The sequence below is a fragment of the Nipponia nippon genome, unplaced genomic scaffold (genome assembly GCF_047370975.1).
Source record: "Nipponia nippon isolate SJK-2023a ecotype South Korea unplaced genomic scaffold, ASM4737097v1 scaffold_4, whole genome shotgun sequence".
Classification (NCBI taxonomy): Eukaryota; Metazoa; Chordata; class Aves; order Pelecaniformes; family Threskiornithidae; genus Nipponia; species Nipponia nippon.
In genome coordinates, this window is record NW_028262358.1 from 88,110,401 (window position 1) to 88,126,711 (window position 16,311).

The following is a 16,311-nucleotide window of genomic DNA, read 5'->3' on the forward strand; positions in this document are numbered from 1 at the left end:
CAATAAATTATCCTACCTAAATTGAACACTGGCAAAGCTACTTTCCCTTTTGAGTATTGGCTTCCTTTTTATTCCTTTCTAAAAGAAAGAAACCTGTTTACAGATCATAAATGCCTAGTGTATAATGCTCTATAGCAAGTAAATACATGTAATATGCGGTTGGTCAAATTTCCCTCTAAGGTTCATGATTGTAAATGAGAGGAGAATGTGATGCAGTGTTTGTTTGGTTACTGGAGCTTACTGTTTCAACCCACTGTTATTAAAAATGACTTCATACATCCTCCATGGATACATACAGCAAAACGTATAAAAACCTAAAATGTCAGTGGCCGTGTGCCTGGAAGCCTTTGTTTGTGTCCACCATTTAAGAAGATCGGGTCTGAGCCCAGACTCACAGTAAGCAGCAAGAGTTTGGTAGCACGATAAATCCCTGCCCCTGTGGGGAGATGGTGGGACAGGCAACCGGCAACTGGTTGCTCTTTTTCGGTTACTCACTGCAGCTCTGGAACGCATTCACATCCTGCACAGACGAGTGTGACAGAAAAACCCATATGCCACACATGTCTATAAAGTCTCCGTTGCCTTTACGCATACATATTTTTCAAAATATCCCTGTTTTACTTAAATAAAAATACGGTGCTTGTCTTAGAGATTACTTTTTTTTTTTTTTCCCTTCCTGTTACTAGTAAATCCCTTTTGGCGTAACTTAACATTCTCTTTTTTTGTGTGTGTTGGGAGGGGAAGTCCCTGCTGGCATTCGAGGGCATGTTGTATCCCCACCACTGAGCGGGTTGGTTTGCTTCTGTACAAAAGCCAACAATATTTAGCTGCTGAGTTAATCATTCAAAAGAAGGCAAAGAAATGTAAAAACTAGGGTTGCTTTTCACTGTAGGAAAAATAGAAATCATGTTTTCTTCCGTTCAGTAAGGCACTGTGCTTTTTTGCTGTTGATCACGGTCTTTACCTTTGCCTTCTCTTGTCCTCTTCTCCCTCTGGGGCCTGCCCTGCTTCAAAATGCCCACAGAGAGGTAAGGCCAGAAAGGGTCCTTTCCCATGTGCTCTCTCCTGGCTGCTTTCGTCTTTGATTGAGCAAAGCTGAAACCAGCATTTAATCCATAAAGTTGGAAATTAAACTGGAGGGGAGGGGTGGGAGAATGCTGCAACTGCAGCCAAAGGGCAGCTGACTAATTTCTCTGAAAACCAAGCCAACTTGGTTTCATCCAATGTTTTCAGACTCTTTCACATGGAAAAGAAGTAGAGCCATAGCAACTGCAATATCTATGGTGCGTACATAATTGCCAAGAAGCACAATCTTTATAAAATATTTGTGTAGCTTTTCCAGTATATCTGATCTTTCTTCTTAGCAATAACAGCTGAAGGGTAAGCCATTATCAAGGCTTAGAGACATATTCCAAGTAGGAGGAATGAACGGTTCGTACCAGGAATACCTGCACTACAACCTGCATAAGATGCTACTTCTTTCGTGGATTCGAGTTGCTGTTATTTGGTGAAGGCCTTTTGAGCATTTGTTAAAGATAATGGGAACTGGAAGTATGACAGGAAAATACCTGCACAAGGAACTGGGCTGTATCGGAACGCTTTAGGGCTGAATAGCTTTTTGGGTAGGATGGCAGTTCAAGCCCCCCAGGGCCCATGGGAATGTGACACCCACAGCACGTCTTGGAATGTATCTTCTGTCCGAGCAACCACATCCCTGCCAGTGGCTTGGGAGTGGCCTGCAGAGGACACAGCTGTCACCCCTGGGTCTCTGTTTGTGTTCCCTGGACAGGGGCTGAGAAACATTTCTCAGGCACCAAGACATTCTCCCAGAAGGTGGCAAAAAGTAGACTCCAGCAAGGAAAAGATTTAGATCCTGTTACCAGCCCCAAATGGACTTTGGTCCAGGTGATGAAGCTGTCGATCCTATTTATTCCCCTGTGGCCATTACTCCTCCCCCGTGTAAGGACCACCAGAGCTGGTGGGAAAGCCCTTGCCAGACCCCTGTTAAATATTGTTTGTATTAAGAACACTGTTAATCGCTGCTGTAATCATTCCTAAACTTTCCAGTAAATATTTCCAGCAAATATTTCCAGCAGCCCTTGTCCCTGCCAAAAATCTCTCCTTTTACTGTCAGTGATAAAAACAGCACCAGTTTCAAGGGCACAGAGTTAAGGTAATGCTGAGAAGCAAGATTATAATATTTTATGCACTTCTAATTTGGCCTAGTTCAACAGCTCTCTGGGGTAGAAAATACAATACTAATAGCAGAAATAGAACTAATTACTTATTTCAGAATTAATAAGTTGTGGCATAGTCTGTGAGTCATTTCCTTGCTGAAGCAATTTTTTTTTTACTCATCAAATTTACTCATGGAGTAATTATCTTGAAGACAGGAGTAGACAGGGAGGTTTTTCCCAGAACAAATGTAAAGAGACATTAATATCTTGTAAGACCAGATCCCAGATGATTCACTGATAACCTGTTACAAGTGCTTACAAAACGGAGTTTGTGTAACACCACCATAGCTAACAAACTACATCATAACAGAGGAAAAGAGAAACAATACAAAATATTTATTGACATAGTATGTGCATCGTATAATATCTTAATATAGCAACGGTCTGCATTTATTTTCCCAAATGAGTTGTCATTTTGTGCAGTTAAAAATAGTATTAAAACACATTTTTTGAAGTTTCCTGTCAGTCTTTAAAAAGTTAAGAACATTAAAGAATCATCAAAGCTACCTTTGGAGGTTTTTAACCTAAATGCTATCACACACTCGGAGCAAAAGACTGGTGCAACAGGGTCTCAAATATACTTCCAAATCCTTTGAGATTAATGTGCAATTTCAAGCTTTCAATTTAACAATATTCTTGATTTTTTTCCCCTGTTCATTATTTAATCCAGGAATTCATAGATGGAAGTATCTGCAATATTCTGTTCTTTAAAATTAGAAGCAGTTGATTAAATTTCTACAAAGATACCAAACACAAATGGATGGTATTTGAAAAAAATGTATTGGCTAGAATTTGTAGGTACATGCGAAAAATGGAGCCAACGCTTAAATGCTTCAAGTCTGAGATTTTTTGTTTGTTGGGGGTTTGTGGTTTTTTTTTTCCAATGGGGAACAGCCTTTACAGGAATCCCAACAAAATGTCAGGTTTGAGAAACTTTGAAGTAAAAGCATCTCCCTTTACTCACTACACTCTTGGTGATTCGGTGTGCTGGGAGGTTCACACTGCCAAGCCTTTTGGCCAGGACACAGATCTGTTGCTTTGCAAGGACCCTAAACGAGCACAAATGTAATCCCTGTGACTCTGGGCAGGGATTGTAGATCCGGGTCAAAACCCCCTGCCTGCTAGTGGTCCCTGCCAGAACCTGAGCCCTCTCACAGCCCTTTCCTTGGTGCTGTTGGCTGGGAAGAACAGCCTCATCTTGAACAGCAAACGGAGATTGTTCAGGTAACTTGTGATTTTTACATCTTGATTTATACTGTTATGCCTTTACCAGCTGCCTACTCTTTCTTACAACAGGTCACTCTGCTACCTCGCAGCCTTTTCATCTGTTACTTTTCACACTTTCTGTATCCCTTGCATACCACCTCCATCTTCCTGGTCTTCCGTACCATCTACTTCTCTTGCTCTCTCTTGCTGCATTAATTGCTGATTGCTGCCAGGTCATCCCTCATCAGCAGAACAGGAGGAACTCCCCAGCTGCTTCTCTCCTCCACATGTAGATGAATTATTTTTTTACTTAAGCCAAATTCTGTGCTGATTCATACTCCATGCAGATTCATAGATCTGCAAAATTTGGGTGGCAAATTACAAACTGAGTCAAGGAGTTTCTTTAAGCCATTTTTAAAGCATCAGGTACTCTATACCTCATATAACAGAAAAAATTTTGCTTTTTTCTTTTGTTAAGATAGTACAAACTGAAACTTTTAATTTTTCACGTTGCAGATAATCCCCTTGACGTCCATTGTATGTCTCAGAGACCCAAATTAAACACAGGCACAAATACCTTGCAGAAGCTGGTCTGGGTGTGTTAACAGTTTGCATATGAGGTTTATCTTTGGCCCAGGAAAAACTTACTTGTTAACTTTACAAATCGCCAGTAGCCCTCTAGCAGAAAAGTGATTTGACTGCGTTTGTTTTTTCCTAAAGCCAGGAATACAGTGAAAGAAAAAGATCTACTATAGCAACTCTTAGAGAAAAGCATTAGTACTGATGAAAAGAAGTGATGTACAGCCCGGTACTTGAAAGAGGGAAAAATCCTTTGGGGAAACACCACAAGGGCTCTGTCCCCTTCTGGGCTGGGAAGCCAGCCTTGATACTGGTGTCCTAGACAACAGCAGGTCTGATCTACTAAGAACACCCCCTCCTTGTATTTTCTCATTGATAACTAGATACTAACTGCAGGTTTTTTTAAGGAAATCTGAGATGATCACAGCTCAGAAATTCTTGTCCCATTTGCAGTGGCTGGTACCAAGAGCTCTACGCGGGACATCATTGACCTCCTGGGGCTGTGTGTAAGTACTCTATTTAGGAACTATTTCAGAAGTCAGCAATGCCTACATACAGCATTTCTTTCTCTATTAGGCCAAGTGGCAGACTGAAATGTTGCCCAGCATGCAGATACAACAGAAACAACATTTTGTCCATGTCTTCTTGTGCCTGCATTCCCTTCCCTGAAGGCATTGACCCAGTCAAAACGGCACATGCTCTACAAGCCCGTATATTTGCATGTGTTTGTGCAAGTGCACTCAGACACAGAGGCTTGAATATATATATGTAGTTTTGATTAATTTTTATGTTGCTCTGGCCAGCCTCTTTAATGTCTTAGTACCATAAAATGAGGTACTGAGCATCTAATATCTATCCTCTGAAGATAAACATTTGTTATTAGTCTAGTATGAGAGCTTCAGATCGTGGCTGAGGTATTTGTAGTGTATGATTATTATAACAAGACCATTTGAAAGCTGACATCAACATTTTTCATTCTTACCTTGTTCCTGATTCCCAAACTAATAAAGAAATAGATTATATTTCTGCTTCTAAAGAGTACACCTAAATAAGACTCACCAAAACAAGGAGTTTACTAAGCCACCTTATCTTGATCAGTTTTGGACCCAAATCAACAATGAGAATAATTGTAACAAAATCCATGGACCTAGGTTGAATTGTAATAGATTAATGATGTGGTACCTTATTTGTCATAGTAACTGTGGAAAGAAGGCACTTACTCAAGAAAAACATTACAGAGCCGACTAAAGAATATTGTAGGCCAGTTGCATAGAGTGAGAGTATTAAACACTGGACTGAGGTGATTTAAAATTACTGTCAGCGAAGCCATACATCTTAATAGAGATGTTAAGAACAAGAAAAAAAAAAAAACAAAACATTAAACCCTTAGACATTAATTTCTAAACTTTAAAAATTATTATTAGGTTTCTGCAAACAATCACACAAAATAAAAAAAAAAAAGAAAAGTTAAGTGTTCCCTGGAAAGGCTGATGTTAAAAGAAATAGTTTCTTTTAAAGTGAGATCTCTTCCAATTAATGAAATATTGTTAGTCTTATGGTATGGAAGCAAGTCTTAAATTTTTATGCTTTGGCAATAATATGACAAACTAAGTTGCCTGCATGTTCAAAGTGTCAGGTTTTACACTTTCAATCATCTACAGAAAAATGGGTTATTAAAAATTATCTTTTTTCATCAAAAGATATTACAAGCATACTTTAAAGATACCAAGAAACAAACAGTATTTTAAAATCTTATATTTTTTTCTTCTGCACAGGAAGAAAATGTATTTTGGTCAGCATAAACTTATGATCAAAAAAATGAAATATTGTGGTGGTGAATAATCTTAAAAGTATTGAAACCCAAAGGATATGATCGGAAATGCACAGTATCATTTTATGTTATTAGATTAACGTAGCACCATAACAATCCTGTGCGCTTCAAAATCTTGATATAAAATAAAAGATATAGACTTGTGTAGCAATCAACAGCAATTTTTAAAAGGGTGGTTTGTGTTTAAAGGTGTGTAAAAGTCAAGCTCACTTCGTGTTTTCATTAAATATATGGTTCAGCAAACATTGAACCAAATTATTTGCTAACTACTGCTGCTACCTAACAAGATATCTGCTATAATGTACAGGATAGTTCTTCTACCATTCAGAAGGTGGTATAATTTAGTTGGGAGAAATTTTTAGTTTAACGTTGTAACTCATGTTAAGGTGGAGTCTGAATATGACATGATTAAAACTACCCATTTTGCAAAACCGTAAAAAGCCAGACTACAATATTGCTTTCCAACTCCCAGTCTAATACATACTATCCTATCTATGAAGCTGAACTCGTATAAAAGTAATTTATAAAAACTGAAAAAATGGTCAGCACCCAAAAAATCTATCATCTGTGAAGCTCTAAATGATTGTCAAATAGCCATTTCAGAAGTCAGTGACTTCTCCCAATGGTAAAGCTAAACATTTGACTAGAAACTAAACCTACAGCTCTCGAAATACTAATTGGAATGCAAATGCATGTGTTTAAGACTTCTATAGCTTCTCAAAGAAGATTTAAAGGCATTAAATTATGTCCTGATGTTTCTTCTTCTCCCAAACATGGAAACTTCTATGTTCTTTTTGCTGTTTTTACTGAACAATGAAGTGAAACTTGTCTTTAAGGTCTAACCCTCAGCTACAGAAATTTGGGATTTCCATGGAAGTCTTCCTGCAGCAACCAGAGGACAAAGTTTTCCAAACTAACAAGCATGAACTAGACTGCTGCTTCTCAACATGGAGCTGTGGTCTTTAGAGAATGCCAAAATAATGCAGCTCTGGATCATTCTGCACATACAGTAATATGTGCTGTATGCACAACTTGCATTTGAAGAATTGTAACAGAACCCTGAGAAAAGCAAATCCATTGGAAAAATAGATATTGTTTAATAATACCAGTTTGAGATGTTTCAATCCTTCCCTTGGAAAAAAAAATGACAAACAGGTGTAGTCATTTTTTTTCTGATGTGAATGATTTGAATTTATCACAATTGCAAACATAAATATAGTTTGGGATTTTAAGTGCATATCTAGGGTTGATTACACTTAGAAATATTTTGTTTGACAATTCTACCCACCCCCTAGCAATTCGGCATTCCTCAAGTCACCATAACATTACTTGTGAGCTTTGAGTTCAAAAACATCCTAACGTGGAGTGATGTTCTTCCAGTAACTGCTGCAGCAGACTTTCACTCTACGGCAATACGGGTGCTAAGTGAGTCAGGTTCTGCTCTCTTCAGCCTTGTGTGCAATTCTCATCATTCCCATGTATCCAGAAGCAAATCTGGGCATATTTGAGAGGAGTAATTCTTACTGCTACATTGTAATCCTGCTGTTCACCATTGACATCCACCCACTGATGGCCTGAGTAAACAGCAATGATCTTGCGTTTCCACTTCTTTTTGTTCGGCTCCTTAAGACGGAGATAGATGCCAGATCCAGTGGAGCCGGGCTCAGCATCACAGTACTGATAAAAGAGATCATTGGACTCATCAGAAATGCTACAAAATCTATAGACCAGCTGCCCAGATCGATCATTGTCAAAACCTGAGAAGTGGATCATGCTCCCAGGCATCATTTTGATTGTTGGGCTGATTCCCAGCTCCATGTATTTCCTTTTGTGGGGACGCTTGAGCTCAAGAACAGCATAATCATAATCCAGGGCAATATCCCCAGAGACACCCTTAAACCAGCCTTTCGGGATGTGGGTACTCTTCACCCTGGTCCACTGGAAGGAGGGCATGCCATCTGAGGTCCCCTGCTTCCTCCCAGATCTCCTCTGCTTTCTCCCACCACCTCTGGATTGCCGCCTTAGTTCTGTGGCAACTTCGGGATCCTCTTGGGCTACAGAAACTTCTCTCCTACTTCTTTTAGCACCTTTGTGTTTCCTGCCGTTGCCTCTGGATTTCGTCTTCATCAAGCCCACTCTCAGTCTTTTGCTGCCCTTAACATAATCCTTGCCGTTGTGCAGACAGTGGGCAGCTGTTAGCACGTGTTTGGGGGAAATGAGAATGCCACTACAGCCGGTGGAGATCTTCACAGCTGTGTTGAACGGAAAGTTGGTCATAAACCGCTTGTCGTAGATGCTGAACCTACTGTCTGTTCCATATATCTGCCTCTTCTTTCTTGAAGACCTTCGTGTGGTTGTGTTCCCAGCTGGGTCAAGCACTAGTCCAAGGACATTCACTTCAGTCAGGGTCCGCGTGCCGTTTTCAAAAATGGTCTCATAGGATAAGAGGTCCTTCAAGTCAGACGGGCTTGGCACCGGCAATTTTCTTTGACATTCAATTCCACATACACTGTTCAGCTCTAATTTGGTTTTTGCTTCAAATTTAGGGCTGTCAAGGGAGAAAGTTCTTTCGCTCACAATCTGGGGAATCTTCTTTAAGTGCCAAGTAAAATCTTGTTCAGTTTCTGCTCCCTTAGTGAGACCCAGTATAGGTATGAAAAATACGAATAGCAGCAACATGTGCTCCATTTTATCTATGTTTTTCTAAAACAAGAAAGAGACATTTGAAAATACGTGTTGGAAATATACAGTTATCTTAGTGTCTTCAAAGCATAATCATGCAATATTAGCACTGACATCAGTGAAACACAATTTAACACTCTGGCCAAAACAGAAAAGCCTCAGATATTCCCTGTATTGCCTCTGATGCCTCCAAGGGTCTCTAGCAAGACAGGTGCAGACAAGTCAGCCAGCATCCATGCTGAGCTACCTACTGGAAGGTGGAAACAGCTGTGTTTTAACTGCTTCTCCCTCAGTGAGGCAGTAGGCTGAGTCATTCCACTCTGTACAGTGCTCTGTTTTTATTTATCCCATAGGAATGCAATTATGTGATATGCTTTTGCTTCTCTTCTCTATAGCTACTGGATGTAGGTAGAATATGGTTGAAAACCACGAATGTATTCAAAAGTTGGGATCCAGGCAGAGATGGACAGACGGACTACATTTGTACTCAGGAACCCTTAGGAAACCAGACCAATTGCGCTTTCATGTAATGGCCAAAAAGTAGCAGCTGTAAGTGATCTAAAAGTCATCAGTGGTTCTGCATTACCCACACAGCTAAGACCTGTGAATCTGCCTGCTATGGAAAATGGCACTTTGCTAATTGATTTCCCAAGGAACTAACTTAGAAAGATCTCCTTTTGCCTTTCAAAGTTTATGTTGTCTGGATGTGACAGGTGGAGCAATTTGGGCACCTAAACAAGGTGGCAAGTCCCATTTTAAATGCTTTCAGCTTCTGCTGCTCTGAAGGGCATGGGACTCCTGCAGATCCTGCGTTGTATCTCCCTGTGTGCCATGGCCACAAAAACCTCGTTCATTTCCTACACGTGGGTGTCTGAATCTCTCTCAGAGAATTTCAAAATCCATGGTTGGAGGGGACAGACAAGTGAGGAAAGTAGAAGGTTGCTGCTTATATACATGCAGGGAAGCCCAGCCAAGTAGGAGGGACAAGTCTGCTGACTCATCGCATGCCTTTTTCCTGCAGGATCCCACAAAGGCTGCAGGAACTGTGCTGTCTGTGCCTTATGGTCACATGTGGAAAGCCCCACCTAGATGGGGTGATGCACCACACAAAGAGCTAATACTTTAAACGGGAAAGACAAAAAGCAGTATTATTCCCATCTGTAGCTGGGAAACATGCAGAAAGAATGTAAAATTGTTAGAAGTCTGTGGCAGAGCCAGAAACTGAACCCAGAAGTCTTGATTCCGAGCTCAAAACATTACTAAAAAGAACATTTTTCTCCTTTGGCAGCAGTGATGTCAGTGGCATTAACCAACTACTGGCCGCTGCCATTGGGAAAGCTGCGCTGTGTTCTCGTATCCTTCATTCCAACTACATGGAAACCTCAGCTGTGCAGAAAGAAAGGGCCTATGATTAAACTTTAAAAGCCAAGCAGTTCAAGGATATGTATGTGGTTAAGCTCTCTGGTTTACCTTGTAATGGCAGTGTAAACCAGGGCGAAGATAACCACTTTCCTTTTCTTGAGCTTAGTTTAGAATAATACGAGTACTGCTATGCAGTGAAACAGCCTGGTTACAAGCTAGCTAAAGATCTAGCATGAAAAAATAGGAGTATGTATGCAACATGGAAAAAGAAGTGGTGACATCACTGTAAAAGCTGTGTAATGGACCAACAACTCCTATAATTTTGAGGCACCTTCACCATATAGACATAGTTCTTGTCTATAAGAGGCAACAATTATCACTTTTTAGCTAACTAAGCACTGCAGTTTAAACACAGCTTGTTGCTTCTGATGCCAAATTCAGAGGGTGGTTTTGTTTTCACGTAATTTTTGATACTTTTCACCTTCGCCTCCATGGAACACCAACTTTGACCTGGAGTTTACTTACTAGGATATACATAAAACACATTTTACAATGCAGTATAAAGATACCCACCCTGGCTTTAAAGTAGCTACCTCAGGTTATGGAGAAAATGTGTAGACTTTCATAAGACATCTGGAGATTACAGTGACTCACAGGCCTAAGCTCTGGGGAGTATGCAGTTATACTAAAATATATCTGAAGGTTTTGAAAGCAGAGCAGAGTCATCCCAAGCGCAAGATTTTGCAGAGAGACCCCAGTTGACCGTAACAGCCTAGGTTATTGATATAGCAGAAATGCACATACTTAAACATCAGGTTTTTTATACAAAGTTACCTTCAAAGTATTGATTTGGTTATTGCTCAATTAGTACTAAATTTGAAGAAGAATGATAATTTTACATATCTATGGATAAATGATAAGGTGTCAAAATAAAGACAGACTACGATGAGAACATAAGAATAGCTTTCCTGGCCTGACCAAAGGTCCACCTCGCCTAAAATCCCGTTTCTGACACTGGCCAAATGCGGATGCCTAGGGTAGAGCACAAGAATAGGGCAACCCTGTATGTCCCTCCTCCCTCATAGTCTCTTAGCTTACAACCAGTTGCACCTCATGGACTTTAAACCAGAGGTAGTTTCTGTAGTGTGAGGAAGCCTCAGTGGATTTCTCTTCCATAGTTGGCCAGTCTTCCCGTGAACCCATATAAAATTTTGTATCCACAATGTTCTGCGTCAAGGAGTTCCACAGCTTAACTACATGTTGTACAAGGAAGCATCTCCTTCTCTTTGTTTTCAGCCTGTCTCAAAGTAGCACAGTTTGATGATAAATAATGTGATATTAATGCAGAAAAGCTGGTTTTAGTTTGCTTTGCCCTAATAGAGCTGTTGAACAGATGCAAGGTATTAAGAAACCCCGTTGTTCTGTCAGGCTCGAGAATGCCTTTTCCATGTTCTTTCCTAGAATACTCCTCCCTTTCTCAGCCCTTCCTCAGGCTCTGGGTATTCCATATTTTTCTGTAGCTGAATTTTGTGAGCCCTAAGGAAAGTTCATTCACTAACTGCTACTTCATACAGAAAGTCTTAGAGGTGCCTGGGTTGATGTCATTCCACTGCAATGGCTGAAGTCTTCCCAGCTGGACCCATAACTAACTTCACTTTATAGAGAGACTTTCTGGAAGCAAATGGGTGGAGCACTATGTCTCCCTTCCGCCACTCTTTAAAAAGAAAAAAATCAAAACACACAACCCTCAATAGATGTATTGGAGCCTCCCATTTGAAATACTATACTCAAGTGCTCACTATTTACAAAGGCAGTCTTGGAAGCCAAAATTTTCATCATTTATAATGAACCACTTGTTGCTCGTAATGAACAAACTACACTTCAGTAGAACTGGAAGAAGTCCAAGCCGAGGAACTCGATGAAAATGGAAATTCTCATTACAGACCAGAGCAGTGGTCCTACTAGGCAGCATTGTCATTTACAGCCATGCACTTAAGCTCTATTTACTAACCCGGTCTCTACCGGTTAAGCAAGGCCAACTTCAAGCATGGGCAACATCAGCGGTTGCCCTGGGCCTGTGCAGGTTGCCAGCCAGGAGGGAACACGGGGGTTCCTCTTGCCAGACAATGGGGATGGAAATGTGTAGATAGCTGCAAAGACACCTTTGCAGGGTGAGAGAAAGGGAGGGAGAATACAGTCTCCAGAGGAAGGAGGAAAGGCCCTGAGAAGGCTACAAGATGGATGCAAGAAAAAACCCTCAACGTCTTATTCACGCTTTCTGCCATGCTGTTCTCCACTCTTCCTCCAAGCCCCAAGCTGCTCTGCCCTCTCCTTTCCTTCACTCCTTTGCCATACAAATTTTGGGTTGGCTCACAGTAATTAGAAGCCTTGAGTTAGCTCTGTCTTTATGGTAGGACGAATTGCTTCAGAGAAGACAGGAGAAGATGGAAACTACAAAGTGAGAGAGAGATCCCCAGCTCCATGAAAATTTTGGAATTCTTCCTCCGGTTTCCAAAGCCAGCTGATAACGGTGAGGACTCCCTGTTTGGTGGCATTCCAGCTGCCAGGTGTACAGTATACAATTAAAAGTATTTTCAGTTCTTCTCACTTCTTGCTTCCAACATCAAATCTTTCTGCATTCACGGGACAAAACCTACCCATGTCCTAACTTTTCAGGGTATCCTTCAAATATTTTGTCAGTATAGCCTATCTTACTCGAGCAGAATGCACCTCAAATGCTCAGGGGAAGGCTGGTAGTCAAGCAGAACTAGAATATTTTTCTCTTCAGGCTACCCCAGAATGAATTTACGTGTCAGTGTAGCTCCGACAGAAGAAAAGTTGTGTCCAGCTACCTGGCAGTGTTTTATCTTGGCCTGTTCAGTGCAGACTCTGCTCTGGGGTTTCCTTATTGTAGGAAAGTCAGCACATTTCAAACTAAGCTTACATGATTTTAAATGCAATTTTCAGACCATAAAATATTAGAGGCTGCTACACTAACCAGCTCCTTTAACTGCTTTTGGCCTTATTCTTGAAATGGCCTGAAAGTTGGAATTCACAGTTCTACTCTGACAAAGCAAAACAGAGAACAAATTTTGGAAATCTCATTCTTCCTGGAAGAAGCCATTACCCTAACCTTATCCGCCACTGTGCCCTTCGCTCCTCCGGGCGCATTCAGTCTATATGTATTGGTGCATAGATTTTGTTCTCCACTCCGACTGATGGAGAAAACCCCACTGCGACTCCTGGCTCTTACAAAATTTAAGCAGCTTCAGTAGGCAGAAGAAGAACTAATTTTACACGGCAGGCGTGACAGCTCATTTCTGAAATCACCCACGCAGGGGGAAATAAAGAAATGGGGGGAACGAATGGCAGTGGGGACGGGGGCTTCACCCCGGCGGGGCTTGTCCCTTTCCCGGCCGCCCCCGCCGCGGCCGCGGGGTGGCGCGCCCGGACAGCCGGCGGCCCGGCCCCGCTTAACCCTCCGCCCGCCGCCCCCCGGCTCCCGGGCTGGCCCCGCGGCAGCCCCCGCTCTTCCCACCCCTCCCCGCCGCCGGGCGCTTCTCCCCGCTCCGCCGGGTCGCTGAGCGGCTCCGGGGGTGGAGACCCGCCGCCCCGGGCAGCGGCCCCCGGGACGGCAGCGGGCGGGCACCGGCCGGGAACCGGCCGCAGGGCCGGCGGGGACGGGGGGGCTTGGCTGGGATGGCCGCTTTTCCACTTCCCGCTCCGCTGCTGCCGGCCGCTCCTGTGCGTTAGCATGTTAAAGCCCAGGGTTTTGCGGGAAGAAGCCGAGGGTTTGGAGAAGGCGGCTTTAACTCTACAGCTCTTCAGCCATCCCCTGGTCCTGCTTTCCGCGGGAGGCTCTGCTTTTCCGCGCCCGATCCGAAGGAGTTCCCTTTCTCCAGAGCCTGCAAGTTAAATACCTTGGCACGGCTTTTTTTGCCATTCCAAGATAAATCTGCTTCCAGCAGTGGCGAATCTGGATTAAATTAGTGGCAGTTCCAGAAGAGCGCGGGGATGGTAGGGCGAATACTGAGGGGATGAATCAGAATTAAAGGAGAGGTTGTTTTGGAGGGTGAAGAGGCTCCTTGCCTGCTCCCCGCAGAAGACCCGGCACAGAGGCAAACCCCTGAAAGCCCAATAAATATGCCCCTTGCTTCCGTCCCGTTAGCCGTCTTGTGAAACCAGCTTCAAATAAAAAAAATAAAAAATAAAGGACCAAAGAAACGTGTCACGTTTTAGTCCTATGAAAAATATATCCATCAGGCTGAAGAGGCAGGAGCTTTGCACAAAACCCTTCAGCTGCCGAGCCCAAGGTACTGACATCGCTCAACCTCATCAGTTTTTTAAAACGACCCGTGTAGGAAGAACGACATCGCAAAAAAAAAAAAAAAAAGATCACCTTAGGGACGTTACCTCGGACTGCCCGGTCCCCGGCCCCGGGCTGCCCCGGCCCCGGGCAGCCGCCCTGCGCCCCCATCCCCAGCTCCCAGCCTGCCCACCCAGCGCTGCTCCCACCGGGTCTCTCGGGGCGGCCTCTCCCCCCGCGGCCGGCGCCGGGAAGGGTTTATTTCATACCTGGCAGCCCGCAGGACGAAGGGAGGGGAAGGCGGCCACAGCCCCGGGGCGCAGGCTCCCCGCTCCGCTCCGCTCCGCGCCGCCCGCCCGCCGCCCAGCGCCCGCGGCTACTGAGGACGGGGCGGGGGGAGCGGCCAGGTCTTCCCAGGCGGGGGAGGGGATGGAAAAAGGAAAAAAAAAAAAAGAAAAACTAAAAAGGAGGCGAGAGGGAGGAGGCCGGGAGGGCGAGAGGGGGAGGGCCGAGGGGAGCGGAGGCAGATGCCGGTATCTCCTCGGATGGGAAGGGAAGAAGGAGCTCTGCCTGCCAGGCGGGGGGGCGCATCGCCCCGGGAGAGGCTTCCTCCCGGCGCCGGGCGGAGAGCCGGGGTGACCCGCGCAGAGACGGGGCGGGAGGGGCTGCCGGGCCGGGGGGGGAGGCGGAGACAAGCGGGGAGGCGGAGGGACCCCGTCCCGGGGGTAATGGCGGGAGGGCGCCGCACCGGCCGCGCCGCGCCACCTGCCTGGGGCCGGGGCTGCCGGGCACGACGGGGCCGGGCGGCGGCAGCGGCGAGGGCCGCTCCCCCCTGACCCGCCGTAGGGCTCCTGGGGAAGGAGAGGAGCGGCCGCCGGCTCCGCAGGAGGCTCCTCGGGCCGAGATGGGGCTTGCGGCGGCGGGGAGTGGCATTCCCCCGACCCGTGGCCCGCCCGCGCCCCTCAGGGGAGACCCGGCCCCCTGCCTTCCCCGCCCCGCTCCTCAGGGATGCCATGCTCCTCAGGGACCCTCCCGGCCCTGCTCCTCAGGGATGCCATGCTCCTCAGGGACCCTCCTGGCCCCGCTCCTCAGGGTTGCCATGCTCCTCAGGGCCCCTCCTGGCCCTGCTCCTCAGGGGTACCCGCTCCTCAGGGGTGCTCCTGGCCCCGCTCTTCACGGACACCCCTCTCTCCTCAGCCCCGCTCCTCAGGTCCTCACAGGCCAGGAAAGAAGAGCCTCCCTCCTTTTCTTATCAGTCTTCACCCCTCTCTTTCTGCCTTCCACTTCCCTTGGTGTCCCTTTCGTCTCCCCTCCCAAGGCAGAAAGCTTTGGGTGGTGGTCTTTTCTCCGTTGGTCGGCCCCTTGCACTACAACAAGGTCCTCCCCAAAGCTTTCCACTGCTACGTAGATGTGCAAAGTGACCAGCTGGTTCACTAACCGCTTTTGCAAGTGCTTAACCTGAGTGGTTTCAATGAGCTCATCTGCTGAAAACTCGGCTCATACTAGATGAGGGCCCACTGATTTGCCAAAACCAGCAGGAAATTTGTGGCATTGCTAGAGATCAGACTGAGATCTCCAGAGTGCTGTTTCGTTGTCTTAATCACAGGCATATCCTTCCTTTAAAAGACTTAACTTCTGAAATTTAGTGGAACCAATTATATAAATAGGTTGGAAATAAGGCTTTGGCCAGCAACTGCACCCTGCAGCTTCATTTCGAAGACTGAGGTTGATTTCTTCAAAATGTAAATTTTGTTTGTGGTTCTGTTTTTGTTGTTGTTGTTGTTTGTGTGTACAACTTAAAAACCAAATGTAATAATAATAATTATTATTCATGTGCCTGAGAAAACGAGCTGAAGAATTCCAAGTTTCAACAAGGCAAGACAGAAGTGAATGTAAGATAGTTAAGATTTACAAGCAATTTCTTGAACATAAGAGCTTCCATACTGGGCCAGACCAAGGGCTTTGCTGGACCAATACCGTGTTGCATTAGTAATGGGCAAGGTCATGCAATAGTCCCCTCCAGCACTTTCCCTGCCACCAATATTTCAAACTCAGAGATTTTCTGAGGCAGATGTAGTTTCTATGACCATAGTAACCTTCGCTGGATT

At 44.6% G+C, this 16,311-nt stretch overlaps 1 protein-coding gene across 2 annotated transcripts; it reads right to left on the bottom strand.

The window, feature by feature from the left end:
- Positions 1–2,551: 2,551 nt before the first annotated feature.
- Positions 2,552–14,808, bottom strand: PRSS35 (serine protease 35). 2 transcript variants are annotated; one of them, XM_087776479.1, is made up of 3 exons: positions 14,473–14,808; positions 13,818–13,926; positions 2,552–8,556 (listed from the first exon to the last, which is right to left on the bottom strand). In XM_087776479.1, the coding sequence occupies exon 3, from the start codon at positions 8,539–8,541 to the stop codon at positions 7,300–7,302; it is 1,242 nt and encodes a 413-aa protein (XP_087632605.1). In that variant the 5' UTR covers positions 8,542–8,556; positions 13,818–13,926; positions 14,473–14,808; the 3' UTR covers positions 2,552–7,299. The 2 variants fall into 2 exon arrangements, with proteins under 2 accessions (XP_087632605.1, XP_087632604.1); XM_087776478.1 differs by lacking the exon at positions 13,818–13,926 and having other exon boundaries at positions 14,473–14,806.
- Between the last annotated feature and the right edge of the window lie 1,503 nt (positions 14,809–16,311).